Source organism: Geosmithia morbida (assembly GCF_012550715.1).
Source record: "Geosmithia morbida isolate 1262 chromosome Unknown scaffold_17, whole genome shotgun sequence".
In the NCBI taxonomy this organism is placed as follows: domain Eukaryota; kingdom Fungi; phylum Ascomycota; class Sordariomycetes; order Hypocreales; family Bionectriaceae; genus Geosmithia; species Geosmithia morbida.
The window spans coordinates 420,498-443,927 of record NW_023336204.1 but is presented as its reverse complement, the minus strand read 5'-3'; the positions used below and the strand labels follow the sequence as shown (position 1 = coordinate 443,927).

The window sequence follows — 23,430 nt, the reverse complement described above, 5'->3', positions numbered from 1 at the left end:
AGCGGCTTGACTCTGGGGGAGCGGACGGGACCCCGTATTTTCCACTGGCTATGGTCGTATGTGATGGAAAGTAGTGATTATTCAATCTATATTGCATACCATCTGAAAGTAGCGGATAACCAAAAAATTCGGAAAAAAAAAACGTACATACAACAGCGGGTATTCGCTGGTTGTCACCGACCCAACTAATACACAAAGGAATACATACTATGACGTCACCATCAAGACTGGTTCGGAACTCTGCCTGCCAGACCATGGAAAGCATCGTAGCTTCTCTCTCTCTCTCTCTCGCAACAGATACATATTCATAAGCTGGCGATACTGATAAAGCACAAGTATAGTGTATAGTCCAGCACACACCCAGAACTTCTAAAATCCCGTCCAGGCAGGCGGATGATCAAGCCAACTAAAACACCATACACAGCCGACCACGAAGATCCTTGGACTTGTACCGCTCAAACATGTCGTTGATGCCGCTGACGGGGTACGTCTTCTCGATATACGTCTTGCACCCGTGCTCGGCATGAAGGTTGATCATGTCCTGGCACTGCTGGGGCGTGCAGATGAGACGTCCACGTATCGAGTGCTCCTTGAAGTTGAGGGCAAACGAGTCGACCTCGAGCGGGCCATCGGCGGGGAGACCGATGTCGACGATGACGCCGCCCTTGCGGAGGAACTGCTGGGAGAAGCTGACGAGGTGCCTCGCTTCGGTGGCGATGACGACGCGGTCGATACCCGGGTTGGACTTGTAGGGGGACCCCTTGTCGGGGGAGGAGAGGTCGTCGATGCAGCGCTGCTGCGCCTCTTCGGAGTCGACGACGTAGGTCCTGTCCGGGCGCAGGTGCGACGGGATGCCCTCTAGGGCCGTGTCGATGCCCTCCCTGCGGTTATCGATGGCGACGACCTTGAGTCCCATGGCCTTGGCGTACTGGATGCCCAGGTGACCTAGGCCACCGACCCCGACGATGGCCAGCCACTGGCCGGGCTCGGGGTCGGCGCGCAGCAGCGCGCCGTACACGGTGGCGCCGGCACAGAACAGCGGGGCCGCCTCGGCGAACGAGATGGACTCGGGTATCTTGGACACCACCCGCGAGTCCGCCTTCATGTACTCGGAGAAGCCGCCGTTGACGGTCAGGCCCAGCATGCCCGCCATCCTCTCGCACAGCTGCTCTCCCTGCTTCCGGCACGCCTCGCACTCCCCGCAGAACTGGTACGTGTTGATCGACCCGACGCGATCCCCGGTCCTGATCCCGTTCCTGTTCGCGTTGTTGCCCACCTTGACCACCGTCCCCGCCGGCTCGTGCGATCCCACCAGCCCCGGCTTCGCGCCCGCCGACTCATACACGCCCTCGAGCACCTGCAGGTCTGTGTGGCAGTATCCTGCTGCTCCGATCTTGACCAGAATGTCGTTCGGGCCCAGGTCCGACGGCACGTCAATCTTGCGCACCTCGTAGCCCTGGTTGAAGTCTTTGACTACCGCCGCCTCCATCTGCTTGGGAACCGTGATGTCCGTCATAGTGCTTGTGTGTGTGTGTGTGTGTGTGTGTGTGTGTGTGGCGATCGTCTGATGTAATATTGGTCACGTCAATCGAAAGTGATGTTTTGATTGCTCGTTGTTTGGTGAACCTTGATGCCCCGTCCCTCTCTTGGAATATATATATCCAGAGCTTCTCCCCCACGTCAAATCCGTCTTGACGCTCAAATCATTCAATCGTCATAGAAACTTGTCCTTTGTCTATTGTCCCTCGTCTAGCGTCATAGACAGTTATGATGTAGACGTTGCGCCGCACATATAGTGGGTCTACGGGATATTACATGTATCAATACTCGGCGCCATAAGAAGACACGGCGCCTTCGGATCAAAGGCTCCAGGTTCGGGATCGGTATTGAGTATCGATCCAAGACGTCACGAACTGCAATTAACAGGTTTTTTTTATTCATGGTATGACCTCTTCAAGGTACACGGTATATAGTCTTTATTCAAATCCTCATTCCCCCACATACGACCATAGCCAGTGGAGAATACGGGGTCCCGTCCGCTCCCCCAGAGTCAAGCCGCTGAGCGGTGGATTAGTAGTTGGGTCGGTGACGACCAGCGAATACCCGCTGTTGTATGTTTTTTTTTTTACCATGTGTATACTAGCATCTACATAATGATATACTACAAATGGTTGTCTTGGTGGGAGCAATTCTTGGCCTTGTCCAGGTCCATGCCTATAAACTGAGTACGCACACCATCACGACGAATGACAGGAACAGGCATGGCTAGGCTTGTAAATGGGTGCCACTCACGATACAGTGGAGTAGATTTACGTACTAGAGCTATATTGAAACTCTTGTGCCCACCTGTGAATAACTCTCGGATTGCCATTCCAGGTTGATTTCGTGCGTCCTTCTCCGTCGGACGTGGCCGATCTTTCTCTACATGTAGCCGAACAAGTCAAGCTGTAACTATCCGTCATTCCGCGCAATCCACGACAGCTAGACTGACAATCAAAAGCAAACTTGTCTACGGGACGACATTTCCATCCCGTAGTCAGCATAATACATGCATGCGCGTACATTCTATCGACCTCACAAATCCGACCAAGCTTCCGGACGGGAGAACGGCTACGGACAAGGGTTGGGTCCCGCTGGTCCACTTAACCCGCGCGGCAACGGTCCTTAGCTTGGCCTTGTAAGCTCCAGACAGATCAACATGTACATGCATATGCGCCGCTATACACTGCCAGCCTGCTCAAGATCCCGGTTCCCCAGATCCTGAGGTTCCTTCTCCTGCCTCTCGTGCTCGACAATCTCCCTCTCAGCCCTAGTACCCTCGCTGGGCAGGTACTTGAAGATGATTGGGATAGCAATCGCCAGCAGGGTTCCAGAGCCAGTGAAAGCACCGGTCGTGGCGAACCCCTTGATGAAGCGGGGGCCATCCTCGGCGGGCCAGAGTCGGCTACCGTACACAGCCGAAAGGTTGCCGACCGAGTTGACAAAGGCGACGACGACGGCACGCTTCTCGGCGGGTAAGGCGATGACCTCGGAGGTCCAGTTCAGGATGAGCGGGAGCGCGGTGTACAGCCCCGCAATGTAGAGACACAGCATCCCGTACTGGACTCTCGGGTTGTCGACGCCGATGCAGACCACGGCGCAGACGAAGCTGAGACCCAGGCAGCCGGCGATGTGCCAGCGGCGGTCGGACGTGCGGTCGGCCGTCCAGGATAGGACGACGAGGAAGACGGCGCCGACCATCCAGACCGGTATGGTCATGTACTGGGCCGTGACGGAGGAGTAGCCCATCTTGCTGACCATGGTGGGGATGAAGTAGGATATCGTGCACGACCCCAGGTCCATGACGAAGAGGATGGTGAAGACGTAGGTGCGCGGGTCGGAAAAGGCCGCCTTGACGGCCTGCCAGTGCGTGAACCTGGCCGTGTGCCGAGAGGCCGTCGTCCGCCGGTCGTGTATCATCCGCACGCTCGCCAGCCGGCGCTCCTCGGCCGAGAACTTCCAGCTCTCGTCCTCGGGGAAGTCGAGCAGCAGGAGGGAGAGCACGAAGGCGAAGCCTACAGTCACAACGCCCTCGATCAGGTACAGCCAGCGCCAACCGCGCATTCCACGGGCCCCCTCCATGTTGCCAGTGACGGCACCGGCAAACAGTCCGCTCAGGGCCCCGGAGAAGACGGACGCTGTGAAGAAGATGGAGAAACGCTTGCCTGCATGTGATCTCGTCAAGACATTGTAAACCAGAAACAACAACAACAACAACACCCCCCTGTCTTTCCCAAGGATATCAAAACATACCAATCTCAGACTTCTTGTACCAGCACGTCATGACGTACAGGATACCCGGAAACAGGCCGGCCTCGACACAGCCCAGGAAGAAGCGCATGGCAAGCATACCCTCGTAATTCTCAGCGGCAGACATGCAGGCGCAGATGGTCCCCCAAACGATCATGATGCCTGGGAGGTAGTACGAGGGACGGACCCTGGTGAGGACCAGGTTCGAAGGTATCTCGCAGATGAGGTAGCCGATGAAGAAGATGGACAGGAACATTGCGTACTCTGCAGGTGCGGCATCAGCAAAAAAAAAACCGCATCCCCAAACGACGTCCAACTCTCAATGTCCATCACATACGGCCGTCGGTGATTCCCAGGTCGTCACCCATACCAGCCAGCTTGGCGTTTCCCTGTACCGAGAAATGTGAAGATAAGAAAAGATGGTTAGCGTGAACTTGACCTGATCCCCCTCAACTTCCCCGAAAGGTGTGCTTGCAATATTCTGACGGTCAATGTATGCGAGGATGTACATGACCCAGAGCGTGGGCATCATGTACATGTCCAGCTTTCGCACCAGGCGCTTCTCTGCGTCCGTGTCGGGAACATGGCTCTGAAGGGCGGTCTCGAGCTCGACGTCGCCGCCTGCCGGGCCAGACTGAACGGTTTCCGAGCCGTCCAGGGTCTCCGGGATAGCCTGGCTGGTACGTGCGGGCTTTATATCGGCCATGACAGGCGATGTAGGCACCTGGATATGGACAGCTTCACGTTGCAGAGATGAGAGAGATCGGCTGCTGTCACTCAGACCTCGAGCAGGATTTTTTCCTTGCGTTCGATGGAAGAAAGTGACCAAGGCATGGGCGGTGAGAATGTGTATTATAGACGGATCCGAAAGGTTACATGTTGTAGGAGGCTGGCTGGAGAGAGGAAATGGAGATTGGGAGACGGCGGCAGATAAGAACAGCCGTCATGTGTCGGCTTCGAGGTAGGACCAGGAGGGGGGGGTATGTAGTAGTTATCTCTACCGAGTATATGTAAGTCGTGAAGCGAACACTCCTCTGCCCACCTCTCCTATCTATCTGGGTGACGACGAGTGTTTGGTCTCCACTGGTCCCTCGAAGCTCCTAGGCGGCTCACAGTTACTTCAGCCGTCTAGCATTGTTGACTTGGGTGGTGCTTATCATCAACGGATCTACATGCCTCTTTCAGGAGAGATGGTCGGATATAGGAGCTTCGTTATCTCTAGAGCCGTGCGGAGAAGACGTCGTAAACCATGTAGGCTGTTGGTCTCCTTCTTATCTGGAGACGGCCTCTATGCAAAGATCAAGGATGCATCGGCAATGTGCCGGTGCCTTTTTCTTCCCTGTATGGAACTGTACCGGTTGCAAGATTGGACGGGACTGACTGATGATGCGAGATTTGTCGTCGGTGACGTCTGTGCTCAGCACCCCGGTGAACCGATTGTGAGTGGTAATAATACTATGCTGCTTTTGTTAGAAGGTCAATAGCAATACCTGAACAGATTAGGGGTTGGCGAGCAATCTGGGGAAACCGGATTGTCTTGAGGATGATCATGATACGTTCCCTGACAGTTGGCAGTACTGAGGTTTGTGGATGAACAGGCTGTGTATCAAAATGCGAATATTCTCGTATGCCCGCTGCTTCGGCGTGTCTGACATCACTTACACGGGCGCCTCAGAGCACTCGTCGCCGGCTCTCTACGGTCCCGACGGACGACGGTACTTATTGACAAGACTAGACCGAGTCTTCTCTGAAGCTTGTAGATGCATTCTCTAGTCCCCCAAAATCATCCGTCACGTTCCGACCCGTGGGCAGAAAAGAGAAGGAGAAGAAGAGAAACAAGGCGGCATCGTGTGATATAAGCCGGATCATGAGGGCGGAGGGTTAGTGCCGGATCCCCAACATTCTCAATCTATCGGCTCCTGATGGGATCGTCGGTTAATGATAGCAGCATTCAAATGTGACAAACCCCGCCGTGAGCTGGACAGTTGCATTTGCATATAGAAGATGCAGGATTCCCCGATAAGGAGTTTCATCATTGCAGCACCATCAGGATCTTCTTCTTCTTCCTTCTTCTTTTTTTTTCTACACATGTTCTTGTCCGTTGCCATCTATTTCACCACGTGTTCCTTTCCTCTTCCCGCCTCACATCGCCTTCCTTCACACGCACGCTTAGGACGTCGAGATTCCAGCTGCGATGGCTCCTCAAAAACATGTCGTATTCGACGTCGTCGGCACCTGCGTCTCATACGACGCCATAGTCCTCGCTCTCGAGGACCGTCTCGGCGAGCGGCTGCGTGCCGAGTGCATCAAGCCCAAGCTCCTGAGCTACGCGTGGATCGAGGCGGCCGAGCGCGAGTACACATATCTCAGCATATCAGGGCGCTACGTTCCTTTCCATGACGTCTTCGAGTCGCTATTCTACCGTATGCTCTGGATGGCCGGCATCGAGGAGCCTCGCAGGTTCGCCACCGACGACGATCTCGGCTACGTTCTCGAGCAGTTCAAGAATCTGCAGGCCCGCCCTGGCGTGGCCGAATGCTTCGAGCTCCTGCACGAGGCCGGATTCACCTGCTGGGCTTTCACGGCCGGCGACGCCGTCCGTGTCCACGGCTACTTCACCCGCAATGGGATCGAGATGCCCGTCGAGAACCTGATGTCTTGCGACAGTCTCGGCATCGGAAAGCCTTCGCCTGAGTCGTATCGTCCACTGTTGGACCGGTTCGGCAAGGAGGAGGCGTGGTTTGCCGCCGCTCACATGTGGGATGTGTCCGCCGCCAGGTCAACAGGGTACGTCTGCCGTACTTGCTTTTATTCAGATTCCACAGCTGCCCTATACTAACCATGTTTTTTTTTTTATCTGTGCAGTTTCAAAGGCGCATATTGCACTATCTGGGAGAAGGAGCCCTGCACTGACTTGTTTGGTGAGATGGATGTCATGGCTGATGACTTTGTGAGCATGGCCAAGGGTATCATCGCGGCATCCGCAACAGCGGATTGAACACATGCATATACAAGTTACGTATGCGTCCGATACCGGTACTTTAACCGCGGACAAGACCATATCTACTTCGCAACCTTGAGCAGCTTGGTAGTAATATATATTTATATATATACATATGTACATGGTTAGCAGTGTTCGCAGTTGAACATGAAACATACCCGGCTGCTTGCCTTGATAAGCACATGCAGATAGCAGCGACAACGATGAGCCTCGGACATCCCTATCGCACACACACCACTCTTCGGCAGAAATGATAGCACTGGTGGAGGTCGACTACAGATACGATGCATCGGCTGACCAGTTATGATAAGGCCCAGGGGTAGCCGGTCGCCCGGTTTCGGTCACGTCTTGTTATCCGACCGCATATGCCGTTGGGGTCCGAAGCGGAGCATACGCCGAAACGGAGTGATGGTTGGGATGCGATCGGCTACTGTCGTCGGCCGACTCGGACATCGGATACCTCGCGCCGGCCGGTGCTGAAACCCACAAATCCGTGCCTCCGTTCCGTAACGCAGATCCGCGTCCTCTCAGCAGCCACCTGCACGGCATCAGAGCTTCCCGAGGGCTGTGATGTTGCTGTGGTCGGCGCTGGGTCTGCTGCAGTGGCCACAGCTTACCGCCTGCTCGAGGACGACCCCAACCCGCCGTCAGTGGTTTGTGCTTTAGTCTGGAATCCGGGGGTATCTGCTCCGGCGCCACGGGCCACAACGGTGACCGTGTCAACATACCGACCCGTACTTCAACGTGGTCAAGTACGCGAAGCTGTTCGGGGTTGCCGGGAGGGGAGGTGGGGGACGGGGTAGGCGCTCATCAAGTCGGGCGAGTCCTCTTCATGTTGTATCAGGGCCGTGTGATGATGGAGGAGAGATGGAGCCGATCCGTCAGCCGAGTCTTCTGTGGGCTGCATCTTGGCCAAAGCGCATTCCTGGCCGGCGACTGCTGTTCATGCTCTGTTCATCATGGAGGTCGAAACAAACGTTTGCCAACTTTCCTTCCCCCAAGATACTATGGATGAACTAGTACAATGTAATTCAACCATCAGCCGCTTGGATGGGAGCCGCGATGTACTTCTGCAACGATGGTCATCAGTCAAGACTCTCAAGGCTCGTGGGATTACCACTACAGTCATCTGTAAGCTGTAGTCGTAGTAGTATCATCATTTTCGTCTATTACACGCTGATATCATGATTACCAGTAGCGATATGAATAAGGTGGGGGGGGTATTAGTCATTCATTCCGTTGCAGGTGTGCGCAAAGGTGTCGGCGTAGTGGTGAAAGCGTAGTGTTAGTATGTATTCATTAATGTTGATCAATACCCCGCTATGGTTCCGAACTGCCCCTCCATGAGCAGCAAAATCTCGTTCGGCTTCTCCGCGATACCATGAACAGCCACCCCCCCCTTGAGGCCACCGTCCATCCCCTGCAGCATCCTTACACGGGCACCACCACCAGTCCCGGTCGCCAAACCCCGAACGTCGAGATCTGATACGGAGAGCTGTAGACGCACACATTTCGCGCCGGATACTCGACGATGCCTAACGTCATGGAGAAGATCACGGACAAGATCGCCGCCCTGCCGGCCGATGGCACCTACTTCTCGCTCGAGTTCTTCCCGCCCAAGACGGAAATGGGCTTCAGCAACCTGAGGGACCGTCTGTACCGTATGGAACGTGCCCTGCGTCCGCTGTTCGTCAACGTGACATGGGGCGCCGGCGGGTCGACGGCCGACAAGTCGATGCAGCTGGCCGAGCTGTGCCAGCAGGAGGTGGGCATCACGACGTGCCTGCACCTGACGTGCACCAACATGAGCCTCCGGCTGGTGGACAAGGCGCTCGAGGACGCGAAGGAGGCGGGGATCCGCAACATCCTGGCGCTCCGCGGTGACCCGCCCCGCGACGACGAGTACCGCCAGGACGGCGACGACACGGACGACGGCGGCGAGGAGCTCGTCTGGGCTGCCGACCTGGTCAGATACATCCGCAGGAAGCACGGCGACCACTTCTGCATCGGAGTTGCCGCCTATCCCGAGGGCCACGCCGACGAGACGCATCCCCTCGGTCAGAGCCTGGAGCACGACCTCCCTTACCTGGTCGACAAGGTCACGGCCGGCGCCGACTTCATCATGACCCAGCTCTTCTTCGACATCGACGCGTACGACAAGTTTGAGCGCACGCTCAGGGACCACCCCAGCGGCGCCTTCGAGACGGTCCCCATCATCCCCGGCCTCATGCCCATCCAGAGCTTCCAGATGATCAAGCGCACCACCAAGCTCAGCCACGCCGCCATGCCGGAACCGATCCTCTCCCGTCTTACGGCCGTCAAGGGCGACGACGAGAAGGTGAAGATGGTAGGCGTCGACATCCTGAGCGAGATGGTGGAGAAGATCAAGGAGATCAAGAGCACCGGCCCCAAGGGCTTCCACTTCTACACTCTCAACCTCGAAAAGGCCGTCTCGTTCATCCTCGAGCGCACCGGGCTCATCCCCGACGTGCCGGCTGGCAGCGAAGAGGCCATCGCCGACGATCCTGCCAGCCCCTCGATCCAGGTCAACGGTCACTCGGGCGAGCTGCGGGTCCGCCGCGGCAGCAGCCGATCCCGCACAGCGAGGAGGATGTCGTCGGTGGGGGCCGACCCGCATAACCGCGTCATCATCAACGGCGATGGGATCCCGTCGCACCCAGAGTGGGAGGCGAGCGGCAAGGAGGCCGGTGTGCGCGCCGAGGCCGTCAACACACGGGCCAACACGCTGGCCATCTCGGAGGGAGAAGGCGTGCTGGGCCGCGAGGCGACGTGGGATGACTTCCCCAACGGTCGATTCGGTGACTCGCGATCCCCCGCCTACGGGGAGATTGACGGTTACGGAGTGAGCCTGCACATGTCGCCGACCCAGGCCATCAGGCTGTGGGGCAACCCCAGGACGGCGCAGGAGATCAACGACCTGTTCGTCAAGCACATCGGCGGCGAGCTGGCCGCCATCCCCTGGAGCGAGGAGGAGCTCATGGCTGAGAGCTCGGCCATTACGCCGCACCTCCTCAGCCTCAACAGCCGAGGCTGGTGGACGGTAGCATCGCAGCCGGCCGTCAACGGCGCCCCTTCGTCGGACCCGACTTTCGGCTGGGGACCCCCCAACGGATTCGTCTTCCAGAAGGCCTTTGTCGAGTTCTTCATCTCCTCGTCAGACTGGAAGACGGTGCTCCTGCCGCGTCTGCGTGCCGCTGGCAGCGACACGGTCTGCTTCTACGCATCCAACGCCAAGGGCGAGTTTGTCACGTCCGACAGTGCCAACAGTCGCCGAAACTCGGCAACAATAGCGACGACGGCGACGACGACGACGACAGAGACAGTCGCGCCGCAGCCGACGTCACCTCCACGCAGCAACGGTAGCACCAACGCCGTCACGTGGGGCGTCTTCCCAGGCAAGGAGATTACCATGCCCACCATCATCGAAGAGGTCAGCTTCCGCGCCTGGGCTGAGGAAGCCTTTGGTATCTGGGCGGAGTGGTCCAAGGTGTACGGGAGGGGGTCCGACACGGAGAAGCTCCTGGGATCCATCAAGGATGACTACTGGCTCATCAACGTCATCCACCACAACTACGTTGAGCCCGACGCCCTGTGGAATCTCCTGATGGGCTCGAGCCTATCAGATCCTTCCCCTTCTTCCCTTCCGCAGAATGTCAACCAAATTCTATAGAGCATCATGGGGCGGGCAGGGAATGAGCGGGCGGGGGAGGAGGAGGAGAAACACAATTAGAAACAAGGAAGTCTGTACTATAGGGGACGGTACTACAGTAGTTTTTTTTTTTTTTTTTTTGGAATAGCATTCGTGTTTACCGGGGATAGTTGGCACGGTTATCTTGATGCATCAGCAGTACTCTGATTTTTTTCCCCATTATCGTGGTGGTCAGTTGTAGAGCCAAGCCACGATATATGTAGTCGTAAGTGAATTACAGTAGCAAAGGTAGTTTTGTGCTAGCCTGAATCTGCCTGTTCTATTTTCCCATGTTCTACAAGAAATGCCTGTAGCGATTGAAGAGAAAGAGTGATATGAGAGTGGTATGTAGCAGATAATGTGTAGAGCAGAGACGGTAAATTTACCATGCCAGGTATCGTAACTGTTGCTGTCGTTGTCGCCGTCGTCGATCTGTCCCGGACGCTTGGTGTCGTTCCGGTCCGAGTGAGCATGCAAGCAGAAAATTGAAGAGACGCCGGTTCCATATTATATCGGTGGGGGTTGGGAGAAGAAAAGCGCGGAATAGCAAGACAAAAGAAAGGGATGAGAGGATGAGAAGAGAGAAGAGGAGGAGGAGGAGGAGGAGGAAGAGAAGGAGCAGAGTATAGACGGGAAATCCTCCAGCTAAATCTCGTCATCATTCGCGCCAAAGTCGTACTCTCCGTAGCCACTGTAAGAACCGTATCCCACAGCACTCTCCCCCCCGACGGTGAGGGAATCCATCGAGCCGCTGTTAAGAGAAGGGGGTGGGGGGTCGGCGGTGGCGGTGGCGGTGGCCGGAGTGCCAAGGATGCTGGAGGGGGCGACGGACGGGATGCCAGGCTCGACCTTGAGGGCCGCCGCCGCCGCCGCCGCCGCCGGTGGCGGTGCAGCTTCTGTAACTTTTACCCTGGTGCGGGACGGCATGGCGGTGACGGTCTTGGTACGCTTCTTGGAGGGGGTGTTGTCGATGGCGTCCCTGTCGCTCCAGTCCTGAGCACTTATCTCCTCGAGCTCGGAGTCGACATCGGACGTGGTCTCCTCCTTGACGGCGGAGGCGGGCTTCCGCTTGCGCGCGGCCCCCCTGGAGGGCGTGGCCTTGGACGGGGTAGACATGGCGCTCCCGGGGCCGCCAAGGCCGGGGAGAGGGCAGGTGGCCACCTCGCCGCCCGACTCGGCCGTCTGGCGGAGCAGGTCAGCATCCTTTTTGATGGAGCGGAACTGGAACTGGATCCCGTCGGCGGTGGATTGGCCAAAGTATTTGGATATATCTGGGTGGTGGATGGACATGCGGGTCAGCTCAGAGAAGACGCAGGAAGAATCAAGCAGAGAGAGAGGGAGGGGGGACAAGAGAAAAACTAGAGAAAGAGAAGGGATGAAAGTGTGCATATATATATATATATATATATGCGTGTGTGTATGGTGCATGTATATATATATATATATATATGTGTGTGTGTGTGTGTGTGCGTGCGTGTGCGTGAATGTGCATATCAGAGCTGCGGGCATACTCTTCTTATCCACTTCTCCCTGGATCCTGGGCAGATTATCCGACATCTTGAGATCCCTCATGTCGAGACCCTGCTTCCGTCCCTCTGATATGATGACGGCTTCGGCACGGAGACGACGAAAGCGGTGGTTGAGAGCAGCATCGGTCATGTCGCTTCCATAGCAGGCAGCAATTTCTAGAAGAACGAGATCCACGGACAATCTAGTGTCAATCCTTGCGGGCTTCTATTTTTATTCTTCTTTTTTTTTTGTGGCTTCCTTTTCCATATGATATCTCTGGGGGGTTGGGGTTTCTGTCGCTGATCGTCTCTCCTGAGCCGAAGAGGGAGGGTTGGATGAAAGGGGAGAGAGAAGGTGCGAAAGGAGGAGGGAGGAGAAGAAGAAAAGTCAGGGATAGAGAAGAGGAGGAGAAAAGGTGGAGGGGGAAAGAAGGAAAGAAGAACAGGATAGAGAGTGAGAGAAGGAGAGAGAGAGAGAGAGAGAGAGAGAGAGAGAAGCTTACCCTTGTAGTTCCATTTGACCTCTGGATGGGCCGCGACGATGGCGCGTATGAGGCGGGCTTGAGCCTCGAAAGATTTGTAGTTTGCCTTGGCTGATGGTGCCATTGCGATTATCGGACGAGGCAAGGTCTGAGAAATGACAAGATGGTTAGAGCAATATTTTCTGATGATGACTGGAGAGAAGAAGAGGGAGGGAGAAGATGGGTCATGGTTGGTGTCGTGTGGGTTGTAGAAGAAGAAGAAGAAGAAGAAGAAGAAGAAGAGAGGGGGTAGAGGTGAGGAGAGGTAAGGGTGAATGCTACATGATGCAGGAACAGTAAAGAAAAGGTGACCCGAAAGGAATCCGAGAAGGGGGGGGAAGGCGATGATGGGACACGTGAATAGTATGTGTGTGTATGTGTGTGTGTGTGTGCAGGGGACCAAAACAGTGAAGAGGTGAATCGAATCTGGGGAATATCAAAAAGGAAGAGTACGAAAAAAAGAAAAAAGGAAAGAAGAAGAAGAAGAAGAAGAAACATGCCGTGAGAGCAAGTCTCCGACGTGTTGGAAACGACAAGAGAGCAGCGATCCCTTTTCAGCGTTATGCCACCACGCACACACTATCTCTCTCTCACACACACACAGTGAGCCGTATATAGATTAGAGAGAGTCGAGAACGAGAACAGCCAGGTGTAGGGTCGCCGATATGATGCTCTATACGAGTACGTCGAATTGCAGACGTCTCTGCTCTTGTCCCTGTTCTCGTTCTGCAATGGCAAAATACGATTACAGAGTAGATACTCTGCGTGAACGTCAGGTTTGACTCCGGGTGGCTGGGTTGGAGGAGAGAGACCCCACATCATCTGACATGCTGTTCCTTGTTCCTTGTTCCTTGTGCCCCCCCCTGAGATGGGCAACTGTGCAAATGAGGTAGGATGGGTACTCTGCATCATCTCGAACGGCTCGCACCCTATGATCGTGTGCTGGCAGGAGGTTCTGATGCTGAGAAGGGAACTCTGTAAGAAAAGAAAGAAAAAAAGATGGTATCCTGCAACTTCCGGTGCTGACGCTATCCGCCTCTCATCAGATCTCCACGTGCGCCTCCTGATTACGAGAGTCCGAAGGCTCTACATGTCTCTCGCTAGCTCGACTTGACGGTTGCTAAGCCCTTTCTTGGCTCAATCATCTCGTCCGCCGGTACGGAGTACGTCGTGTCGTCTCTATGTATTATTATATTCACCATCATACGATAAATTATAGCATGTACAACGACGAATACTCGTACAGGCCAAGATTTGGGGGGGGGGGGGGGGGGGGGGGGGGGGGGGGGGGGGGGGGGGGGGGGGGGGGGTACCCGGTCATGCTGCAAGCTGTTCCAACAAGCGCCTCACATCTAGATATGAATAAATAAATATGTATATATATATATATAAATATGTATATATATATATAACTCAGTAAATATGTATATATATATATATAAATATGTATATATATATATATGTGTGTGTGTGTGTGTGTGTATCATCTTTATATCTTCTTGCAATATCATCAGATCCTCCATCCTGTCCGTCTATCCATCCACTCATCCCTTGTTCCGTCGACGACAAAGAGCAATGATACGACAGGTAATGATACCCAGTAATAATAACAACAGTGTATAATAGCGATAATGATGATAATGGTAAGCCGGCCCCATATTAGCCAGACGCAAACGCCGCCGACTCTCTCACAAGATCTACAAGGCCACCTCATCCTTGAGACCGTCGATCGATCCGTGGGCATGAGCCGGCCGATGCGTGGGCGTCAGGCTGACGGAATGCGGGTGAGTAAGGCCATCGTGACTGCCGTGCGACGCCGCCGACGAGTCCAGGCTCGTCAGGGGGTGGTCCTTGATGTCCTCGGCTACGGCGGTCGCGCTCCTCCGGTACATGAAGAACTGCAGGGCCAGGAAGCAGTCGCACATGGCCTGGAAGGAACCGCATAGCTTGAAGGTCGCGGGGATCTCCGACGTCGATGTGAAGAACCAGAACATCTTCATGGCGTCGCCGCCCAACCAGCTGGCCAGGACCGACAGACGGAGGCCCACCGTCGAGCGCGTCCGCGCGTTCGACAGGACCTGAGGCAGAGGGAGCGTCGCCTCGACGGACAGGCCCGTGATCCCGATCAGCGACGAGTACAGCCCGTAGACGGGCGGCACGAAACGCAGCACCACCTCGCAGACGACCAGGCCGAGAAACATGTAGGACAGAAACTGCCAGTACCTGCAAGGGATGAGAAGAAGAAAAAATCAGCTTCGACGACAGCATGACGAGGGGGGGGGTTTCTTTTTTTCCATCATTCCCAGGCAACCAATATTGCTCGTCTTTCGACCTCTTCTCTCTCTCTCTCCCCCCCCCCCCCTTCCTCTCTACGGGTGATGTTCAAACGCACGGTTTCGGGGAGCGCCACTGCCAAAAGTTGTAGGGTCGCTGCATGGCACCCATCATGCCACCGTCCTTGGATGATCCGGAAAAGGGCAGGCTACCGTCTCCGCCTCGGGTCGACGGAGGAGGGCGGTGGTCGAGTGCGATCTTGAGCAGGGCCAGCTGCATCATCACCATGAAGATGGACTGGACCAGCAAGCTCGTGTCGAAGCGCGCGCCGGGCCAGTAGAAGATCCTGCGGTCATTAGCCATTCCCCTTCCCTGCTTTCGACCTCGTTCTTCCTCCGCCAACTGGAGTGGCCTATTCCACCAACCTCAGCAGCGACGCAACCAGCATGATGAGCGGGATGTCGAGGGAGAAGCCGGCGCTCGACTTGTTGCGTCGCATCGACAGGGCCTGGTCTCCGTACGACAGAAACGGCGAGAAGACGATGAATACGGGCGCCAGAACGCCCGTCAGGCTCGTGAGCCAGCCCATTTCTCGTACGTCGACGTCGCCGAGTGTCCGAGGTCGATCGTGGATTCGGGGGGTTGAGGACGCGCGCACGCACGCACGCAGGAGGGTCGGAAGTTCGAGGTGTCGAGAGAGCAACGGTGAGGGCTTTTACGGGCGCAATCGGTCCGATTGGCTGGCACGAGAATCAAGGAGGATACCACTGCAGTCGAGGGAGGCGAACGAGGCCGGAAAGAGAGGAAGAAGAGGAAGAGGGCGAGAAGAGAGGATGGGGATAAGTAGAGCGAGAGGATCGCGGTGGATGGCGCCTTTCCTCCGTTGGCAAGAATCGTCGCTCTTCTCCTATTGCCAATTGGGAGGGGACCCTTGGGGGACCTTTAGGACGCGCTGGACGCCAAGTCGGTGCCCGTGGTGGGGCCGCTGGCGGCACTTGCATCCAGGGGTCCAGGGACAACGTTACAGGGCTTCGATACGCTACGGTGGCTGGCATTACCGGTTCCTCGATCACTACGCTGGTACTCCGTACATGTACGCGATACGCTGTATTACTCGGTGTAGAGGGGAGGAGGAGGAGGGGACCTCTGATAGATTCACTTCACGGTCTCGCACGTGGTATCATTATTCACGATGCTCCTCTGTAGACTGCACGAGCACGTTCACGAGCTATGGCTTACACGTATATAACATCGTCCACGTCGGAGCCTCCGGCAGAGGACGCGAACCGCGTCCCCCCTCCGTGAGCCTCAGTACCGACGGGTCGCCAGACTCGACTTATCTGCCGCCCCCCCCCCCCCCCCCCCCCCCCCCTTGTTCACCGACAAGCACGCGGTCGCAGAAGTCTGACAACCACATCTGGCCTGTGTGCCGCCGTGACGACGGTGCAGCCCGAGAAGTGCCGCTCGACGACGGCCATCATGCGACGTACGTGTCCGCATCGGCCGAGCTGCCAAGATCGTGTCGGAGGAGGAGCATCGCGTCGCCCGCGGTCCTCCTCTTGAGGACTGCGCGCGCGAGGCTAGACATCTATCCGCCTCTGGCCCGGGCTCGACGACGAGTCTGAGGAGGTGGGTACGGCAGGTTCTCTGCCTCGAGATCCGGGAGACGCAGCTGTCGCGAGGTGCGGAGCTAAGAGCTGCTGCGGGAGGTACAGCACGCCCATCATGACCCGGTACGAAAGACGAGAGGGCCAGCCACTGGGACGACGAGACGATGACGGCAATCATGCCGATGAAGACCTCAATAGTGGCGTCCACACACACACATGCACACACACACACACACACACCGTCCCCGAAGAAGAGTAGCAATATCACGGTCGAGTCCTGTGTCGCTAGTGACTGCACCGTGTCGCATCTCAGTCGGGTCCGCCATACACGATACGCCATGTTCTCTCGGCTAGACGCGTTCGTCGGAAACGGTTGTCAGTTGCAGGATCCGATATTCCCGTGGGTTGACAGGCTCGCGGAGCCGCCGGCACAGGGCACCGCGCCGAGGACGGCATCGCAAGATGTTGTCTTTCGACTAGCCACGGGCCCGGTGACGGCTGTAAGACGAGCAGTCGGGATGCTAGCTCTGACGTCTCTGAGGGGCCGGGAGTGTGCTAAGTCCCAGTCAGAGACACCGCCACGGATGCTGACACGAGAGGAGACGGAGGGGGAGGGAGGTCTCGTCATCTCCTTCTGTTTCCTTCTCTGCCCCTGCTTAGCGTATCACGACGCGATTTATATATTCTGACTGATCAGTGTGTGGAAGGAACTTGTGATGTATACCATGAGGAATGGTTTTTTTTTCTTTTTTCTTTTTTTTTTTTTTTGCCTGCTCTGCAATCATTCCTGGCCTCATCGGTGTCCAAGGATCATCCGTCTCTGCTCTGCCGTTGACCGCCACGGGGCACTTCGATGGTAGACGCCAAGAGCCAAGACGAAGAGGCAAAGGAATTTATCACCACGAGATCACATTATGAATGGCATGCATCGAACATGGAGATTTAGAGACCTTAAAAAAAAAAGAAGAAGAAAAGGAAGAAGAAAAAGTCCTTGGAGAAGAAGAGACGGTTTAGCATGTACATGTCCAATCCAAGATGTCAGTACGAAAGCCATCGTTGGATGGTGCGTGATTGAGGGGTGCGCCCGAGGGAATATCCTATAAAGTAATGACCTTTTTACTTCAATATTTGGTCAATTGAAGTCCATACACTTGGACCCCGATACACCGCCCCTTTACCTTGATCATATTCCGGAAAGCCCGGGTGCGTATCTCATCGCATGTCACCTACAAGGTCATCAAGATCACCTACCCTGGTCTCTCGACAGCCATTGTAGAGGCCCTCAACATGCCGCATTCTCGAGTCAACCTCGGATATTAGGTCTCTCGTCATGGGAGCGGAGACCTTTGAGAGATCTAGTAGTTTTACTACTAAATTGTACGACTACGAGCAGTCGGGACTGAATCTGCATGGTCCTCAAAATACCAGCATGCTATCTATATACATGTAAATGAGTTCACCTTGACGTAACTTTTGGGGTCTCGGTATTATGCATCATAATCATCACACTACCCCATGGTGGAGCACAACTGCATCTAGCCAGGGCAGAGCAAAGAGAAGGTGAGGAGAAAGGGGATGCCCGGAGAGAGAAGGATATAATATGAAATGAAACGAACCATCCATCGACTGAACATGAAACCTATTGACCACAAGGAGAGAGAAGAGAGACAGAGAAAAAAAAAAAAAAAAAACTTTTGTTGACCCCTCCTTATCGTTATCCGCATTGGTCCCACCCCACTTGTCGTCTCTGATGCCCCTCCTCTGCCCCTCCAAAAAAAAAAAGAATTAAGAAAAGAAGAAAAGAAAAGATCCTGAAATCTTTCTGACTCTAACCCCGATAAACCGGGACATGGAATACATCTTTTCCTCGTCTTCTAGACAACCGTAATTGTTGCCTCTGACGACTGACTACCCCGTCGTCGTCGTCAGTCATCACAAGACTTTCGAGGAAACAACGCTCCCCACTGGAAGGAAAGGCAATGGAGTCTCTGCTGCTGGTCGGACGCTCTGCCTTCACGGCCGCTGAGGCCGAGGAGCTGCGTGCCCGCATCAACGGTCAGAGCCCATCGGTTCCCGTGGCCAGCCTGCGCGGCTCGTGGGTCTACTTCGTCAAGGCCAAGACGCCGTCGAGCGTGGCCGTCATTGTTGAGAAGCTGACCAGGTGGCTGGACCTGCCCGACCAGGAGGACGAGTCGGTCGTCCTGCCGTCGGCCAACGACGCCACCACCACCACCTACTACATCTCGCCCCGCAACATCTCGCCATGGAGCTCCAAGGGCACCAGCATCGCCGGCGTGTGCGGCCTGGGCGAGCACCTCGAGCGCATCGAGCGCGGCCGCGCCGTCACCGTCACCTTTGAGGCCCCCTGCGACGGGGAGGCCGTCGAGTTCAAGAACCTCCTCTCGGACCGCATGACCGAGGCCATGACGACGACCCCCCCCGACCTGGCGGCCATGTTCCGGGAGGGCCAGCGCTTCCCCCTCGAGATCGTCGACATCTTCGCCGGCCCCGCCGAGCCCCTCGACGTCCTGCGGGACTACAACGACAAGTGCGGCCTGGCCCTCGACGAGTCCGAGATGGAGTACCTCGTCGAGGTCTTCAGGAAGCAGGGCCGCCCCCCCCACGACGTCGAGCTCTTCATGTTTGCCCAGGTCAACTCGGAGCACTGCCGCCACAAGCAGTTCAACGCCAGGTGGACCGTCGACGGCGTCGACATGGGCCAGAGCCTGTTCGGCATGATCCGCAACACCCACAAGACGACGCCCGACTTCACCGTCTCGGCCTACAGCGACAACGCCGCCGTCCTGCAGGGCGAGACGGCCAGCTTCTGGGCCCCCGACTACTCGACCGGCTCCTGGCGCCTCAGCAAGGAGGTCGTCCACGTGCTCGTCAAGGTCGAGACCCACAACCACCCGACCGCCATCTCCCCCTTCCCCGGCGCCGCCACCGGCTCCGGCGGCGAGATTCGCGACGAGGGCGCCGTCGGCCGCGGCTCCACCCCCAAGGCCGGGCTCTCCGGCTTCTGGGTCTCGGAGCTCCTCATCCCCGACCGAGAGGCCCCCTGGGAGGTCGACCTGGGCCGCCCCGCCCACTTCGCCTCCGGCCTCGACATCATGCTCGAGGCCCCCATCGGCAGCGCCCGCTTCAACAACGAGTTTGGCCGTCCCTGCCTGCTCGGCTGCTTCCGCACCCTCCTGACCGACGTTGGCAAGGAGGCCGGCAAGGCCTCCTCCGAGTGGCGCGGATACCACAAGCCCATCATGATTGCCGGCGGCGTCGGCACCGTCCGTCCCCAGCACGCCCTCAAGGACCCCGAAGACGTCCACGATGGCGCCCACGCCATCGTCCTCGGCGGCCCCGGCATGCTCATCGGCCTCGGCGGCGGTGCCGCCTCCAGCAGTGCCTCTGCCGAGGAGACGGCCGAGCTCGACTTCGCCTCGGTCCAGCGCGGGAACCCCGAGATGGAGCGCAGGGCCCAGATGGTGATCGATGCCTGCGTCGCCCTCGGCGATCAGAACCCCATCGCCATGATCCACGACGTCGGCGCCGGCGGCCTGTCCAACGCCCTTCCCGAGATCGTCAAAGACGCCGGCTTCGGCGGCAATTTCGAGCTCCGCCAGATCCACACCGCCGACCCCAGCATGAGCCCTCTACAGATCTGGTGCAACGAGTCCCAGGAGCGTTACGTCCTGCTCGTCAACACCGAGGGTCTCAACCGCTTCGTCAGCATTTGCCGTACGCCATCCATTTCTTCTCTCTCCCCCTCTCCCCCTCTCCCTCTCTAAATCCTCTCTACGTTTCCCTTTCCCATTCTGTCCCTGTCCCTCACGTACGTACAAGGCTGACATGCTGAGCTGAATCGCAGGTCGCGAGAGGTGCCCCTTCTCCGACGTTGGCAACGTCGTGGCCAAGGATGCGGACGGCAACTCCAGGCTTATCCTTACGGACCGCGACTCCCAGAATGGCCCTTCACCGATCGACCTGCCGATGGATGACCTGTTCCCTGCTGGAAGGCGTCTGGAGCGTGTCGTCGAGACGAGGGACCTGGGCCTGCCCGCCTTCGACGCCGCCGCCGAGCTGCAGTCGGTGTGCGGGCCCGACGCCTCCAAGGGAGACGTCATCGCCGAGGCCGCCAGACGCGTGTTCCACATGCCCTCCGTCGGCTCCAAGTCGTTCCTCATCACCATCGGCGACCGTACCGTCGGCGGCCTGTCGATCCGCGACCAGATGGTCGGCCCGTGGCAGACGCCCGTGGCCGACTGCGCCGTTACCGCTACCTCGTTCGGCATCGGCGCCAAGGAGCGTAACGGAGAGGTGATGGCCATGGGTGAGAGGCCGCCCCTGGCTCTCATCTCGCCGGCTGCCTCGGCGCGCATGGCCGTGGCCGAGTCCCTGCTCAACCTGGGTGCCGCCGACTTCCTGGGCGGCATGGAGAGGATCAAGCTGTCGGCCAACTGGATGGCGGCGGTGAACCACCCCGGCGAGGGTGCCGGTCTGTACAAGGCGGTCGAGGCCCTGGGCATGGACCTCTGCCCCAAGCTCAAGATCTCCATCCCGGTGGGCAAGGACTCGACGTCGATGAAGGCGTCGTGGAAGGACCGCGAGACCGGCGAGGTGAAGAGCGTGACGGCGCCCATGTCGGTCATCATCACAGCCGTGACCGTCGTCGACGACGTCCGCAACACGTGGACGCCGCAGCTCCGCCGGTACGAAGACGTGGGCGAGACGCTCCTCATGTTCGTGGACCTGGCGCAGGGCCGCAAGGCCATGGGCGGCTCGGCGCTGGCGCAGTCGCTGGGCAAGGTGGGCAACGAAGCGCCCGACGTGCGCAGCACGGAGCTCATCGGCGACTACTTCGATGCGCTGTCTCAGCTGCACAAGAGCGGCGTGGTGCTGGCGTACCACGACCGGTCCGACGGCGGTCTCCTGACGACGGTGGCCGAGATGATGTTCGCCGGCCGCTGCGGCGTCTCCGTGGAGCTGGACGAGCTGGCCAACACGGCGTCGGTCGGCGACCTGCTCGACGCCCTGTTCAACGAGGAGCTGGGCGCCGTCTTCCAGATCCGCAAGAAGGACGAGACCAACTTCAAGCGCTGCTTCGCCACGTGCGGCCCGCCCCCCGGCCTGATCAAGAGATTCGGTGCGGTGGTGCCCAGGGCCAGGCAGACGCTGACGATGCGTTACGGCGCCCGTCCCGTGGCCCAGCTGGACCGCGCGGAGATGCAGCAGTGGTGGTCCGAGACGTCGCACGCCATGCAGAGGAGGCGAGACAACCCTGCCTGCGCCGACTCCGAGTTCCGGACGATTGCCGACTCGGCGGACCCGGGTATCTCGTACAGGCTCAGGTACAACCCGGCGGAGAACATCCTGCCTCTGAGCGCATCCATCGGCGGGCTGGTGCGCAAGACGCCGCGCGTGGCGATCCTGCGCGAGGTGGGCGTCAACTCCCATCGAGAGATGGCGTTCGCCTTCAAGGCGGCCGGCTTCGACGCGGTCGACGTCCACATGAGCGACCTGGTTGAGGGTCGCTCGCTGCACGACTTTGTCGGCCTCGCGGCCGGCGGCGGCTTCTCGTACGGCGACGTGTTCGGAGCCGGAGTCGGGTGGGCGCAGTCGATCCTGGAGCACAGGCACGTCCGGCAGGAGTTCCAGAACTTCTTCGCGCGCGCCGACACGTTCGCGCTGGGAGCCTGCAACGGCTGCCAGATGCTCACGCGCCTCAAGGAGCTCATCCCGGGGGCGGACAACTGGCCTACATTTGTGGACAACGCCAGCAGGCAGTACGAGGCGCGGTTCACCATGGTCAAGATCGACGAGGAGGAGAAGCAGCCGCAGTCGGGCGAGGCCAGGAAGCAGACTCACTCCGTCTTCTTCCACGGCATGGGCGGCTCGGCCCTCCCCATCGCCGTCGCCCACGGCGAGGGTCGGGCGTCCTTCCCGTCGGCCACGGCGCAGGAGAAGCTGGTGGCGGACGGCATGGCGCCCATCCGCTACGTGGACAACCGACTACGCGTCGCCCAGCCGGAGAGCTACCCCTTCAACCCCAACGGCAGCCCCGAGGGTATCGCCGGTGTGGTCAGCCGGGACGGACGTGTCCTGGCTCTCATGCCTCACCCAGAGAGGACCATCATGGCCGACGTGGGCAGCTACATAGCTCCCGACCAGGTTGAAGGCTGGGGAGAGTTTGGACCTTGGGTTCGTCTATTCAAGAGTGCTAGGAGGTGGGTTGGCTGATTTGGTTTCTGTTCTGTCCATCTCCTGCGGTTTTTCTTGGGGGGGAGGGGGTTTTTTCTGGTGGTTTTTTCTCCTTTTTTCTATTACTGTCCAAAAATTCTCCCCTCGAAGAATGAGAAGGAGGGGGAGGAAAAAAAAAAGATATCTCATATATACATTATATATTCCCAAAGAGAAGGGAAGAATAAAAATGAAGAGGAAAAAAAAAAGATCCGTGTATGTTCAAGACACTGCTGATATGATACAAGACATGATGGGAGGTGATACGGCAGAGCATACCGATTCTCTTCTCCCAACTAGGTGACGGATACATGATTTTTTTTTCCACTTTTATGTATTTATTTTACTCATGGAACCCAGCTCGTCGTTCCCGAATCTCAATGTCTCTCCTCTCACCCTCTGATTTCCTTCTAATGAATACTCATACGTCGTGTATCTGTGCGGATCATAAGACATTGAAGGGTTTTCCCTAATTTTCAAAGGAGGGGTTTTTTTTTTCCTCTTTGGGGAAAAGTGCCAGTATCCGACCTAGCTACCGGGTAAGCTCCCTTTTTTTCCCCTCCTCTCACATACCCGGGAGATTCGAAGGGTTATCATTTACTCGTAGACCAAAAAAAAAAAAAAGAAACCCCCGGGTATTTCAGAGAATGTCTACGAGTACTACTCACTCCCCGTATTGAATATGTAGATGGTGAAACTGCCCCTGTCCCATGTGTCGGAACATCAATCTACATGGGACATCTGTTTAGAGTGCGCGTGTTTGCCTTTCCCCTCTCCCCCCCCC

General features: G+C 57.2%; 7 protein-coding genes across 7 annotated transcripts; 3 read left to right on the top strand and 4 right to left on the bottom strand.

Annotated features, from left to right (window-relative positions):
- Positions 1-406: 406 nt before the first annotated feature.
- Positions 407-1,516, bottom strand: GMORB2_3365 (alcohol dehydrogenase, propanol-preferring; the record flags this gene model as incomplete). Its single annotated transcript, XM_035465341.1, has 1 exon — positions 407-1,516. The coding sequence occupies one exon, from the start codon at positions 1,514-1,516 to the stop codon at positions 407-409; it is 1,110 nt and encodes a 369-aa protein (XP_035318890.1).
- Positions 1,517-2,718: 1,202 nt separating this feature from the next.
- On the bottom strand, positions 2,719-4,495 carry GMORB2_3364 (Major Facilitator Superfamily; the record flags this gene model as incomplete). The annotated part of the gene is made up of 4 exons (XM_035465340.1): positions 2,719-3,704; positions 3,793-4,053; positions 4,127-4,178; positions 4,229-4,495. 4 exons carry the CDS (start codon positions 4,493-4,495, stop codon positions 2,719-2,721), a joined length of 1,566 nt encoding a protein of 521 aa, XP_035318889.1.
- A 1,488-nt stretch (positions 4,496-5,983) lies between these two features.
- Positions 5,984-6,787, top strand: GMORB2_3363 (2-haloacid dehalogenase; the record flags this gene model as incomplete). Its single annotated transcript, XM_035465339.1, has 2 exons — positions 5,984-6,576; positions 6,655-6,787. The coding sequence occupies 2 exons, from the start codon at positions 5,984-5,986 to the stop codon at positions 6,785-6,787; spliced, it is 726 nt and encodes a 241-aa protein (XP_035318888.1).
- Positions 6,788-8,321: 1,534 nt separating this feature from the next.
- Positions 8,322-10,481, top strand: GMORB2_3362 (methylenetetrahydrofolate reductase (NADPH); the record flags this gene model as incomplete). The annotated part of the gene is made up of 1 exon (XM_035465338.1): positions 8,322-10,481. The coding sequence occupies one exon, from the start codon at positions 8,322-8,324 to the stop codon at positions 10,479-10,481; it is 2,160 nt and encodes a 719-aa protein (XP_035318887.1).
- Positions 10,482-11,144: 663 nt separating this feature from the next.
- Positions 11,145-12,613, bottom strand: GMORB2_3361 (uncharacterized protein; the record flags this gene model as incomplete). Its single annotated transcript, XM_035465337.1, has 3 exons — positions 11,145-11,770; positions 12,080-12,184; positions 12,511-12,613. The coding sequence occupies 3 exons, from the start codon at positions 12,611-12,613 to the stop codon at positions 11,145-11,147; spliced, it is 834 nt and encodes a 277-aa protein (XP_035318886.1).
- A 1,612-nt stretch (positions 12,614-14,225) lies between these two features.
- On the bottom strand, positions 14,226-15,391 carry GMORB2_3360 (PQ loop repeat; the record flags this gene model as incomplete). The annotated part of the gene is made up of 3 exons (XM_035465336.1): positions 14,226-14,751; positions 14,921-15,148; positions 15,228-15,391. The coding sequence occupies 3 exons, from the start codon at positions 15,389-15,391 to the stop codon at positions 14,226-14,228; spliced, it is 918 nt and encodes a 305-aa protein (XP_035318885.1).
- Positions 15,392-18,391: 3,000 nt separating this feature from the next.
- On the top strand, positions 18,392-22,646 carry GMORB2_3359 (phosphoribosylformylglycinamidine synthase; the record flags this gene model as incomplete). Its single annotated transcript, XM_035465335.1, has 2 exons — positions 18,392-20,147; positions 20,278-22,646. 2 exons carry the CDS (start codon positions 18,392-18,394, stop codon positions 22,644-22,646), a joined length of 4,125 nt encoding a protein of 1,374 aa, XP_035318884.1.
- Between the last annotated feature and the right edge of the window lie 784 nt (positions 22,647-23,430).